At 37.8% G+C, this 13,969-nt stretch overlaps 1 protein-coding gene across 1 annotated transcript in view; it reads left to right on the top strand.

Moving 5' to 3' along the window:
• The window catches only part of CD34 (CD34 molecule), a 50,449-nt gene extending 37,757 nt beyond the window's left edge, over positions 1-12,692 (top strand). Inside the window, exons 6-8 of the mRNA XM_072137478.1 lie at positions 1,153-1,199; positions 7,951-8,112; positions 10,190-12,692. Of these exons, the coding sequence (XP_071993579.1) occupies positions 1,153-1,199; positions 7,951-8,112; positions 10,190-10,372 (392 nt within the window). The 3' untranslated portion in view covers positions 10,373-12,692. The remainder of the gene's footprint in view (positions 1-1,152; positions 1,200-7,950; positions 8,113-10,189) is intronic.
• Positions 12,693-13,969: the final 1,277 nt, after the last annotated feature.

Here is a 13,969-nt window from a genome sequence, read left to right as displayed (position 1 = left end):
CATTTGCCTTATATAAGCCTGTTTTGGCTGATGAAAAATAGAGGGAGGGGGCTTGGCTGAGCCCATACTTCAGTGTTGGCTACTCCTTTCTTTGATTAAAAATTACAACAATTCATAATAAGCTACAGGTCGTCTTATCAATTTCTTTACACTTTCCACACATATCAATTTAAAAATGTGCTGAGGGGAAACTATTAAGACTGGCGTTTTGAATGGCAGTCTTAATATTCCCCCCCTACCAGCGCTCGGTGCACATTGCGCCAGATATACTAAGAGGCACCGTCCCCCAGTAGATCCAGATGCAGTCTCCACAAGGTCAGACCTGTTTAGACCAGGTCTTACCTGGATTAGGGTTCAGCTATAGTCTCCTCCAACTTTCTGTTACTAAATACAGAGGACCAGGTTGTTTAAACAAGAGGAAAAGCTTAAAACCAGCGGGAGACAGGGCTTGACATATGCTTTGTATGCCACAAAACTGGAAGATGAGGCATAGTAGATCTTCCCCAATAAGTCATAAAAAGATAAATACTTATTAACCCTTGGTTAAGATCCTATTGAAAGATTTCTTATGGAGTACCGTATATAGTATTTATAATGATAAAAAGAAACAAAATAATTGTCCAATCGTGGAAACATATTATTACTATCTCTAGCTAGCCATATATATAGAACAGAACCACTTTTATAGTTTTATAGTTATACTTTTATAGTTTAAAAGAGGATAAAATTTACATTTGAACAGATGATATCAAAAACTGTACAGGCGGTCCCCTACTTAAGGACACCCGACTTACAGACAACCCATAGTTACAGACAGACCCTGTGACCTCTGGTGAAGCTCTCTGGATGCTTTACAATAGTCTCAGACTGCAATAATCAGCTGTGAAGTGTCTGTAATGAAGTTTTATTGATAATCCTTGGTCCCATTACAGCAAAAAACGTTTAAACTCCAATTGTCACTGGGGCCAAAATTTTTTTTGTCTGGATCGACAATTATAAAATATACAGTTTCGACTTACATACAAATTCAACTTCAGAACAAAACTCCGGACCCTATCTTATACGTAACCCGGGGACTGCCTGTATTCTGCAAAAAGTAATTTAACAGCAAGTATGTAAACCATTTATCATTTCTAACTAAATTTTTTTCAGATGCAGAACAAAGGCTTCATAATGAAACAGCTCTAAGTGATGCCCTGGTAAGTTTATAAGAATGAACTATAAGTATTATGAGCATAATGGGGAAAAATAAATACTGTGCAAGATATACACTAAGCAATATGCACCACAATTCTGGCATAAAATGTTATTTGTTAGTGGCCTCCCCATCCCAATATTTGTTATGGGAGACCCTAAAGTGACTTGGTATGTTTCTGTACAACGTTTGACATAAGCATAGTTATATCAAAACTATGTTACAGTAAAGAGAGAATGTATCTAAAGTTAAAGGAAATCTACCATCAAAATCAAGCATGATAAACCAGGGGCACCTACTCATAGATCCAGACAGTGACTGTGGTAATATTCTTATATTTATTATCAATGGCCTCCTTTCTTGTAAAATAAACGTTTAAGTATGCCAATGAACCTGAAGGTCTCTGGGAGCACCTCAGTGCTGCAGATGCACAGGCTTTAGCACCTGCCTCCTCCTGCCTCTGCCTATGTAATGTAGTGGCAGAGGGAGGTGCAGGGGGGGAGACCTGCTCTGCTCATTGTTACAGCCTATAAAGCTACAGCACTGAGAGGATTTTGGAGACAGCCACCAGAGTCCTTTAGGCTCATTAGTATAATTTTAAAAGTTTAATTTAGAAGGAAGGAGGCCATGGATAACAAATATAAGAAGATGATTAGAGCCACTGTGTCTGGATCTATCAGTAGATACCCCTAGTTTATCATGCTTAATTTTGATGGTAGATTTCCTTTAATTAAAAATGGCAAATAAAAAATGTCATTATGAAAATCTGACCACAGATTGTAGACATGTGAGTATTTACACACTGTGCTCTGGTCTGCAGTGAGCTCCACCACAGCCTCTTCTCTTCTGCCCTGAGTAAAAATTGTACCAGCCTGTAATCCTGCGGGCAAAAATGCCAACAGATTTCCCTTAAATTCACCATGCCTATTTTGATGTTTTTCTATCTTTATCACCACATGAGGGTACAAAAAACCTACAAGAAGCAGCAGCATTCCTACTAGCATTTATTATTATCAAGTACAGTAGAGTAGCTCTGATCTGCAAGCAGAAAACCATCAATCTGGTATTCAAGTGGTCCCCTCCTTTATGAGCACCTTAGTGAGCTGAAAATATGTGTTCATCAATGCCACAGAGAAGACTGGTTTTACTAAAAAAAAAAAAAAGAGAATAGGTGATAAGTCTTTTTTTTCTGTAATAAGATACATTTATTTAAGATATTAAATGCAGTTGTGCTGTAACTTTCTTGCTTAGAAATTGATTATATGTGACACTGTCACAGGCTCATTATTGGCTAAATTATAAACATAGAACATGTTATTTTCTTGTCTAGGGCTGATTCCAATATACACATAACCACCATGCTTTCATGCTACCTAATAGGTGTGATAAAAGTTAATATAATGCCTATAACACTTAAAAATTATTTTGATTTTAGTACAAAGGTAACAGGTTAACAGGTCAGGGGAAATAAAAACTCTCTTCCCCTCTATAGTCAAAAGTGTCTTATTATTGGGAATTTTTTTCAGTAAGGGTCTCACATTTAAATTAGGATCTTATCCTAAGAATAACTTCCTCCTCCTTTGTGAATACAAACACTCACCAAGGGCTATGTTTATACATAGATTACTATGTTTTTGGATGACAAAGGTAATCTCACTCTGTCACGCTACAGGTGTTTGGTATCCAAGGAAAATGTCAAAAACATTTGCTGGAAAAGTAAACATCAATTCCATACCTTATTTTTTATCTATAAGTAACTAAAAAACATACAAAATTCACCCACATAGACACCACTAGCCTCAACCGTGCAAAATCTTTTACTTTCAATGGGAACAATGGCTACAGTGGCAGAGTTCAGCCGCTACAGGGAGACAGAAAACACTGCTGAGCCTAACAGTTGTTTGGTGCAAGGCAGTGTGTCAGTCCCCATGATCTGCTACTGAAGGTCTATCCTGCAAATAGGCCATCATTAATTATACCAGCAAAATAAATAAAGCTTGCTTATCTTGCTTTGTATCCCAATTCCAGCTAGCATTACCATCAAAGATATTACTTGTCACAAGTCACTGATTTGCTGCAGCAGGTCCCATGGCCCCTAGCCCAACTGGCAGTGCCCAGGTAGAAATAATCAGAAGAAACGATCCAATGCTTGATTTTAAATACTTCAAACCATTTTATTTGCTTCAGTAAAATAACCACACACATTGAGGCTTGGTACACACGCAAAAAATGCAAGAACAATCGCCTATGCATTCCGAGTGTTACCTCACACTCTAAGTTGTGTCTGTAGCCATGACTGAGAGTGTGAGGTAACACTCGAGAGGGGGAGGCCATTGTAGGCTACATAGGCTGCAGCCATGACTAAGAGCATAAGGTAATGCTCGAAACGCGTAGGTGATCGTTCTTGCATTTTTTGTGTATATACCAAGCCTCAATTTGTGTGGTTATCTTACTGAAGCAAATAAAAGGGATCGAAGTACATAACATCAAGTGCTGGATTGTAATCTTCTGATTATTAATACTGTGGTTACACTTTAGTCACATACGGATCCGACCTGCAAATCAACAGTGACGTGGGAGAGCCGGCCAATCTTGTGAGCTGAACGTAACCCTATACAATTGTTTTATCTTTGTGTGTTTTACTATTTTTATGCCAGTGCCAAAAACCTTAAGAAGACCACAGTGTTGGAACCATGAGTTGGTGCAGAACAAGTTCACATTTTTTTTTGCTCACACCTGCCTCACCCCCGTAGGAGTTTTTAATAGATTCCTGGAATCAGGGCAGTTTCTAGGTAATTGGTTGTACATGGTGAATCTCAAAAAATGTCCCCCTTCTGTACAATGCACCACTTTTAGCATAAACAGCCCTACACAAATTAAAAATATAAGAGACATGCATTCATGTATGGATTATAGTGTATGCGCACTATCCCATGTGTTATCCCTATGTTAGCTTATACATTACCCCCCCCCCAAATAAATTCTAACATATACAGTGCCCTTCCTTTAATTAAAATGATAATATTGCGCCTGTCATGAATTATTATTATAGCTATTTTCATATATACTTCACCAGAACAACAGAAGCTTAGTACATAAATACAGCACCAGTATTACGTTCACTGCTCAACCACAGTATATAGGTAGTCAGCACACTGCAGTCCCCCTCCACACCCACAGTATATTGGTGGGCAGCACACTGCACCTCCCCACCCCCTAGTATATAGTTAATTAGCACACTGCAGCCCCCCCCCAGTAGATAGGTGCAGCCTCGCTTCCCCCAGTATATAGGTAGGCAGCACACTGCAGTCCCCTCCCCCCCAGTAAATTGATATCCTGCACACTGCAGCTACCACGTCCCCCTCCAGTATATAGGTAGCCAGCACACTTCCCTAGCATAATAAACAAGGTACTCACCTTTGGCGCTTACCCAGCTCTGTGTACTCCGCTGGATGATTTATTTATTTTTTACTGGGAAGCAGTGGGCGGCTGCCGGCACCCCCCTTGTATTCCACTGGGCTGCGTGACTCGTCCGGTGGAGGAAATGGGAAATGGAAATCCCATTTTGCTAACTTTAAGAATACTGTAGCATCAGTGCACATCACAAAGCTTAGAGGTTAATTTAAGTTAATCAACTTTTACTTTTGTCATGGCAGCATGGGAGAAAAGAGCTTTAAGAGCAATTCTAAAACAATTAATGTAACCTAAAAGGCCTTTCCTATTGGTGACTAATAGTGACACTAATTAAAAAAGGATAAAGGAAAGGAAAAGGATAAATGTGCAAACACAGAAGGTGATTTGTAAGATGGTCCATCCATTCCTTAGATAAAATAATTAGCTGCTGCTTGTATGATCATAAGTACTGTCTTGATCATATCTAGAGTCAGTGACATACTAAGCAGCAATAGAAAAGGTGCTTAGATATATTCATGTACATCCCAGGCATTTCATATTTAACTTGTTGCACTATTTAGTTGATTATTTTTGACCAGATTGGAGATAGAAGGTATTAGAACCTCTAACACAGATGTGATGATAGTCTAACTAATCTACAAAATAAGACAGAGGTTATAAAAGTAAGGGCAGTACAGCATAGCAAATCTGTCAGTGGAGTACTTCTACAGATCCCATCTGTACACACAGTTCATTTTATTAGACACAGTATGACTGTTTAATAACCTTTAAATTTGATGGGTCCACCCAATGTATTTGGCTTCAGTGCAAAGAGCACATTAATCCAACAACCTAGACAAACAGAACAATGCTGCATAGGATTCACAGTAATAAAGACATTGGTAACAGTTAGCTCATGAAATCTGTTAACAATTTGCACTGGCTGCAAGCAAAGAACATGTTTTTATAACTTATTCATTTGGGTGGATTTTTGTTATACTATATAACATACTGTATTCATTGTGTTTTTTTCTCACAGAATTCATGACATACTACTGACATTTCTGTTAAATGTTAGGGTTTTGGTGTTAGAATTTCTAAATAACTGGGATGATTAGTTCCATTGAGAAGAACTTCAGTGCAGGCATTTACATACCTCCAGCTGAACAATATATCTAACCAGGATAGGAAGTTTAAGGACCAGGGGGTATCCTGATTTGCAGACAGAGGTTGAAAATATCAATCAAAAGGGTAACCTTCAGCACTTGAAGGTGCTCTTGTAGATTGATTTGCATATTCCTAAAAAGATAATTAACTCCATTAACTGAAGCTTTGCTTCTACTATAGAGTAGACAAAGCACTGTTATTAGTTTGTGAAACATGTTGGATCAAATAGGGCTCAGTTACAGTAAACATCACTAGGAAAACCCTCCCCTTAAAGGGAACCTGTCATCAGAAAGGTTAATTTTACATGATGACAGGTTCCAATAGCCTCTGGCATGTTGATTTCATAAATGCCTTTGTAGAGCAACTGAATAATTCCACTGCTTTCTAATTTATTCTTTAACATTACCTGGCTCCCTGCCAGCAGTGGGTTGTGAGTTCCAGGGGTGTCTGTCCAAACGAGTATTGCTAGCGGTGAGCTGACATAAGAGGGGGGAGGGAGCAGCGAAGTGGTTGGGGGAGAGAGAGGACAATGAGTGGACAGGAGGGGAAGAGGGATTGAGAAGACTTGTGCTGTTTTAATTGCATACCTAAGGGACTCACTACACACTTCTTAACACTTATTGTTAAGGTAATATTAAAGAAACAATAGAAAGCAGTGAAATTATTCAGGTGCATGACAAAGGCATTTTTAAATCAACATGCCAAAGGCTTTTGGAACCTGTCGAACCTTCCTGATTACAGGTTCCCTTATACTAGAGCATTACTTGATTAAGTAATTGAAGTACAGATTCTAAAGATGTAATCTCTAAATTTATTTTCATTATCTTACAATAAGAATCCGGAGATAGCCCATATTTTTCAGAGATTTTGAGTCCATTGCAGTCATAACAATGCAGAGCAGTGGTTCAAACAGACAGATTCTCAGTGCCTTAAAGCATTCTTAACATGATACGAATGGTGTGTTCATGCAGTAACCCATTCACAATTGTACTTCTGTGATATAGAGATGTTTACTGTATGGAATATTTTTGCTTCTGTTGTTGTTTTCTAATAGTTTTTCTCAGAATTCTAAATGCAAGGATTGTGATACCTGTAATAAGTGTTACAGGTTGTGCACAAAACTATCTATTCCAAGGACCGATTAAAGGGTCAGACATTGTTAGGATTGCTAACATTCAAGTAGTAGTGCAAAAGGCACATTGTAGAAAACCTCCAATAATGCTAGCAGACACTGCCGCAATGTACACTAGAAAAACGGGACCGCTCCCAAAGCCCGCCCACTCCATAGCGTCATGTGGCAGTCACCGCCCCTAATCCCGGCACCTCATAAATACGTCCAACCACTTTGAGAGCAGTCCGGCGTTTCTAGTATACATCGCAGCAGTGATGGGTCCTCTTTAAGAAGTGTCTCCACAACATATGTGTTGCACACTACCCTTTTGTGTTGTGGCTGTACTATTCTTCATGCAAAACAAATATGTGCACTGGTTCTGGTGCTCAGTCGGACCGTGCGCCAGATTTATCATGCAAAGTCTGACAGAATTGTGTTGCACGCCCATGGTAAAGGTGCATAAAAAAAGTGGTGCACTCTGTCAGAGAAGTGCAGAGGGCGCCCGAAATCCAGAATCTTTCGGCCTCTGCACACTACACAGACAAACTGTTTGCACTGTTCATAGTAAATGTGCCCCTATGTGTACGGCACTTCATAATTTTCCAGACATATCTTGTTTTGTCATTGAAGAGAAAATTCTGTTTTCATCGTTATGCAAAATGAGCTTCTTAGTGCACCAGTGAAGTAAAACAGGAGCATCAGCAGACACGGTCCCCTTCCTGGTGCCTCATGAAACTGATATTCAGAAAAGCAATTAATGTATTTTCTCTAAAATAACAGATATCTGGAAAAGTTTTGAAACATGCCCTATACAATACTGGTTTACCTGTGGGGCAAAATGGAGCTGGTAGAGTCTCTTTAATAGCTCTGAACCCAACACATTTCTTACTTAAACCCTAATACATATGTACACTAACCTTGACTACCGATATGCACCATTCTTGATCCATATTTTCTACAACATGATCAGTCAACAAACGTTTCAACAAAATCATTGGGCTTGCCCATCTATTATAGTATACCTTGAGTGTCATCATTTCTACAGCCAGGTATCTAACCATGTTATATCATTTCTTCTTTGCAGGTAACTTATGAGATGCAATGGGCACAAATTTCTGATCATCAGACAAAATCCCAGAAGACTATGATTGCCTTAGTCACTTGCGGAGTCTTGTTGGCTGCTTTTATTTTGGCAGGATACTTTCTTTCGAATAGAGAGAGTTGGAGTCCTGGAAGACAGAGACTGGTTAGTTTATACAGCTGGCAAAGTGGCAGTTAACATCAAAGATGGCATTTTCAATTCTCTATATTTTCACCTAAAATACAGAATCCTGTTTGAAAAATGTCGGCTAAGCCCAGTTTGATGAGAATAGCAATAAAAATAAACCTAACTTCTTCCTCTACCATAAAAAACAAACCCCCAATTTTTATAAGGGTTGGAGTCCCAGAACTACATTTCCTAAAGAAATAGACTACCATTATCTTTTGCCATTCATGAACAGAAGCACTGTATTACGGCTAATTACTACTTAGTACTACTTGAAAAGAAAAGATTGAATGTGCTATCTATTAGTCCTTACACATAACAATGAGATTTTCTAATTCATGTTAAAGCAAAGATCAAGGATTATAAACCAAGCACACTTACATGCCGATGTGTGCCCTTGGAGTTCATTTGCATAATTGTTAAAGCCTTTTTTTGTAACAACAAGGGCATAAGAAGCTAAATGAAGAGCAGATCCTGCCATAGGGGGGACACACCATGTGTAAGTGGCTTGGTTACACACATGTAAGTGTGATTGGTTTACAGTCATGGTGGTAGATGTACTTTAAAGATAAAATTCAAAATTGACATTGTATTGCGAGTGTTCTTAGTGATGCCATAACTTTATGGTGAGGTAGGACCCTCTGTAAATATCAAAATGATAAGAAATAGCTGTAATAAAAAAAACATTAAATGTATCCATTCTTAGGTTGGGTTGGACTTCAAATGTTAATAAAATAATAGCATATGCCAGCTATACGCCATCACGTTAATTACCTTTAGCCAGTCATCAGAAATTGGCCTAATAAACCACTACCAGTCTGTTGTCAAGCAGCTGAGCAGCTTCTACATGATGATACTTTCATGGCCTGGTGTGGTGGTATCATCCAGAAAATCAACTTTGAAGTGAGATATAAATTGGCTATATGAAGTCAAGGAGGCGGAGAGTTTAACACTTAAGCCAAACTATCCCTGTCTAAGAATGACGCCATTACTGTAATTGATGGCCCTGTATCCAGGAACATCATTGATCATGTCTACTGAAGATCAGTGGATGATGTCAATCACATGGAAAGAGGTGTTCAGAGGCAGGGAGAGCTTGACTTCAGTGTTTAACTCTCCGTCTCCCTGACTTTGAACATCTAACTTGCATTTCACTTCAAAGTTGATTTTCTGGGCCATGAAATAAACATGATCTAAAAGCAATTTCTGATGACAGGTTCCCTTTAACATCCCTGAGCGGGGGCCTGAGGTGTGACCGCTATGAAGTCTACCATTCATTTTATAGAGACAGTAGAAGAAAACTGCTTATTCTCCTGCATCAACAGGATCAAATAGGCTATTAAAGGGAATTAATGCAATATGATTCCTCTGTTAGCAGTAGTCTGCATTTGGAGACCAGATGCAAAGAGATTTCATTTTATGATGGAAGTGAATGTTGGAAAGATGAATTTTTCTCTTATATTTATTCGGACTACTGTACTGATTTATGCAAAGTTTGTTGAAAAGTCATTTCATTATCCATTGTTCACCAGACAAAATATTTTGAAAACATGATTTAAATTGAAATCCATACTCTGAAATCTATGTTTTTATGGCAGCAGGTGGCACTTAAAAACTAGGTCAAGGGAAATGACAATTAGAAAAATGATAACATGTCTCACCAAGAGAAAATTCTTTTTATCAAAATTATGGTAAATTATGAATTAATGTGTCATAATTAAATCCAAATAATATGAACACACATTGTAGCACTGTGTAAAGTCCTTGTTAACAACATATTAGGTAGTCTTTGGTTATTAAAAAACAAATGTTATCAAGACATTGAAGCTACTATAAAAGTATAGACAGTGCTTTTTTATTTTGCCACATGTATGTGCCCTTTCCATTGTATTCTGCTTGGTGTTAAGCTTAGTGCATGTCCAGTCATGTGTACTGTAGGCCTTATACTTACTTTTTCCATCATGTTTTCTGTTTTTAATGCATGAAACAGCTTTAAATCTGATTGGCTGTGATGTCTTCCACACTAACACTGCTTGGTGTTTGTATGCCTGTATAGGGTGAAGACCCATACTGTACCGAAACGGATAGCCAAGGAAACACTCTGGTGTCTGTATCTGCCCATGCTCAGGACAAACCGAATAATGCAACCCGGGAGAATGGAACAGGTCAAACAGTCACCCCCAGTGCAACTAATGGGCACTCAACTAAGAAACAAAATGTTTCTGATACTGAACTTTAATATGGTACACTGAAGTATTGTTTGGACATCAAGAAAGATACATAGTATGCCATTGGTTATTTGATTTATTTAGCTTTGGGGTTGTTAAAAACATGTTAAAATGATCTTGCATCAAAGCAAATAATTCCATTCTAAAAAATAAAAAAATTGCGCTCACCTTATATTATTGGTTCCCTATGACCAAACATCCTAATAATGTGATTCAATTATACAACTTTTAAGGAAGTCAGCATGTGTTACCCACAGATTACCCTACAAATATAAAGATTAAGGAACATTTATAAAGTATGAAGCACTTATAGAAAATATTTGTTATTTCCTTAAAGGGGTTTTCCAGGAATATTAATAAGAGGTAGAATAACAACAGAAAATTAAGCTTTGTTCTCTGTTGAGCGGCTATAGAGAAGTGCAGCTCCACTCCTATTCACTTGACTTTAAGCTGTGCTGTAGTTGACAGATGTGTCTTGAAATGGATAGGTCTCCAGTATCATGACCCTGGAAACCCCTTTTAATTCCTTTACTTAATCTTGCTAAATATTTTGCCCACCATCTCCCATATTATAGAAAAGATACTGTTGCCCAAGGGCTAAACATTGAATATGATTTTTCAGCCTTGCAACTAATTCATAAAGCTTGGATAATGTATAAAGCTCTTTGACTTTGTCTCTATTTATGTACATATAATGGCTAAATGTACACATTGTAAGGAATGCATATATGTTTTCACATTACTTATTCTAAAATTTGAGCAAAACAATTCACATTTGAACACTCTATTAGGCATTTAGTAAATGCAAAATAAGACATGTATTCTAATATAGGGTACAGCAGAAATGAATAATGGTGTAATTGATCATATATGTCTGCCCTTTACAAATGGTATGAACACATCTTTGGTCATTGAAATTAAAAAATGCAGGTAATCACAACTTATATATAGCCATAGTTAGAGGGATAGGGATGTATAATTGTTAACATTGTCATACAAAGCCATTACAGTTTGCAGTAGTTGGCGGCTTACAGGGGGGCAAATGCTAACAATGGTTTTAGGGTCTTCATGGAACGTGCAGAGTACTGCATCACAGACTAACTACACTGAAGGGACGGGATTACTTGGATCATATCGATCTTTGATCAGCAGAACTGTAGTGTAATCAATTACAGTGTTGGTGCTGCTGTCTAACTGGCAAGTAAGGATACCGATATGATGCCCCCTGTCTGCAGCAGAGTGGTCAGCCCATGACACAAGGCTCTGCAAAAAAACCTAATCAAAATTACACATGTCCACCTATGAATGAAGACTGTTCCAGTCAATACTAATGATAGAACAAAAAATAATACTAGCAATGTTGCCATTGAAATTTAGTCACAAACTTTGAGTTGGTAATGGATTAATGGTTGGACTGGTTTCTGTGGGACACTGCTGTCTTTGGACATTCCCTTTTATGTGATTGCACAATTAGTATAACATACTAGAAATTTAGTGTTTATTGTGTAAATTGATTTTACAAGACAGATTTCATCTCAAACACTTGGCTTGTGTTCAGTAAAATGACCATTACTTTGTTTCTATAGTTTTCGTGTGTACTATCTATCTTTATAATAAAAGACACTTAAATTGTATTCTTGATCATGTTGTAAACTCCACTATCTGTTCGCTACTTCTGGATAACATATTAAGTGTACTTTGGCAAAAGAAGGGGATAAGTTGTATAAAATATGAGATTGTAGGATAATACTACGCAGAATCCGACATTACACTATGAAAAGTTTAATTTTATAACCATTAGGACAATTTTCAAATGTCATAAAGGTTTTTTTTACGTTTACGAAGAATTTAAAAAGATATTCCAAGATCGTAATATTGAGAACCTATGCTTAGTTATAGTAGTTAAACAATGGAGTTTAATCAATGGGGCAACAAGGAACAGCTCCACATTGATTTAATATTGATGGTTTATCTTCAGGATAGGTCATCACTATTGTTATCTTGGAAAACTTTACAAAGATACATGTATATGTGGAACTGTGCTTTTTTCAATTTTGTAACTTGATTTAACATTCCTAGGAATGCTTTAATGTATATTCATATTTAAATGCCATTTTACACAAATACATTTACATACAAACGTATATACATATATATAAGTAACAAAAATGTACTTGTATGTAGATGAAATCTATTTTCATGTAAAATGGGGTTTAAATGTGAACATAAGCGATAATATTTTGTTTCTGACTCGAAGACCTTCAACATTTCTGAGCTTTGTAATGTTATGTTTTTCTTCTTTCAGTAAATGATTCACAAATTAAAATGAAACCTAAGTATCGTGTCTATTATTTACTATAATGATAATGTAATAGTTTCAAATACCAAAGTAAATCTGAGAGCGCTGTCCAAAATGTATGATTATTCACAATAGGGGTTACAGCCGAATTCCCTTTCCCAGATACACACAATGCTTGTCTCATGGGGAGCCTATTATCCTATTGATGTGTAATGTAATGTGAGAGGAAATGGCAGAAAACCTACAGTTACACAGGAAGAACTTACAAAGTTAATAAAGAAGTTAAGTTAAAACCCAGAACCCAGGGCTGGGCAAAATCAATTCAGAATAATCGCTGCCCTAAAGTATGGCTTTGGCAAGTGAAAGTGTGAGGTTATGTAGGTGGAAAATAAGATAAAGATTAGATTTTTGCATGTGTAAAATTCCATGGGAATTTCCATGGGAATTCCAAGGGAAACAGAGTAGGGAAAAATGTTCTTTAGGGCTCATGCACACAAACGTATGCCTGCCGTGCTGTAGCCCGGCGGGCACAAGTCGGCGTGTGGGAGAGGAGGAGGGGGTGAGCGCTGCTAGCCCCGCCCCTTTCCATAGAAAATACTAGCCGCACGGACGTAGATACGGCCAAAGATAGAGCAGGCTCACCATACTGATCCCATACGCAATAGCTGTCTAAGGGGGATGTATGTACGGCCGCAAGCTTTGGGCCCCCCTAACTAAATGATTGCTGCAAGAAAAACTCGGGGAACTAGCAATCCCAGGATGCTTTTTAACTTACAACCGAAGCAGAATACAGGAAGGAGGACAATAGGGAGGACAGAAATAATGGGTAACAACCAGAGAAGGCCCACAAAACACTCACTATTAAATAAACACAGATAAAGAGGAACATACAGGAAAGTGGTGAGAGAATATAAGAGAACAGACAAACTTCACAGAATCTCTAACTTCAAAAAAGAAGCTACTAGAAAGTAAATATGTTCCAACAGAGCAGAGCCAGGGATAAGCTACAGATACAACAATACCTAGCAAATATTGAATAACAAAACCAGCCTTAAATGGAGCAGGTAATGCAGAAAAATCAGCCACAAAAAGACAGGTATAAAACAATCACGCTACATAGCACAGTGGTAAAGAACCAACTAGTAAGGCCAAAGGACACCGGTTCAAATTCTTACAGTAGGGGGGCTTTGTGGCAGGACAAGTTTGGTGTGGAGGAACTGGAAAGGGTGAATGTAAGTCAGAGCGTCTCACCCAATATGAATGACATCAAAAATGCAGTTTTGACTCAATGAGATTGAATTCCACAGAC

The sequence above is a fragment of the Engystomops pustulosus genome, chromosome 2, assembly GCF_040894005.1.
Source record: "Engystomops pustulosus chromosome 2, aEngPut4.maternal, whole genome shotgun sequence".
Lineage (NCBI taxonomy): Eukaryota > Metazoa > Chordata > Amphibia > Anura > Leptodactylidae > Engystomops > Engystomops pustulosus.
This window is presented reverse-complemented; position numbering and strand designations above follow the sequence as displayed.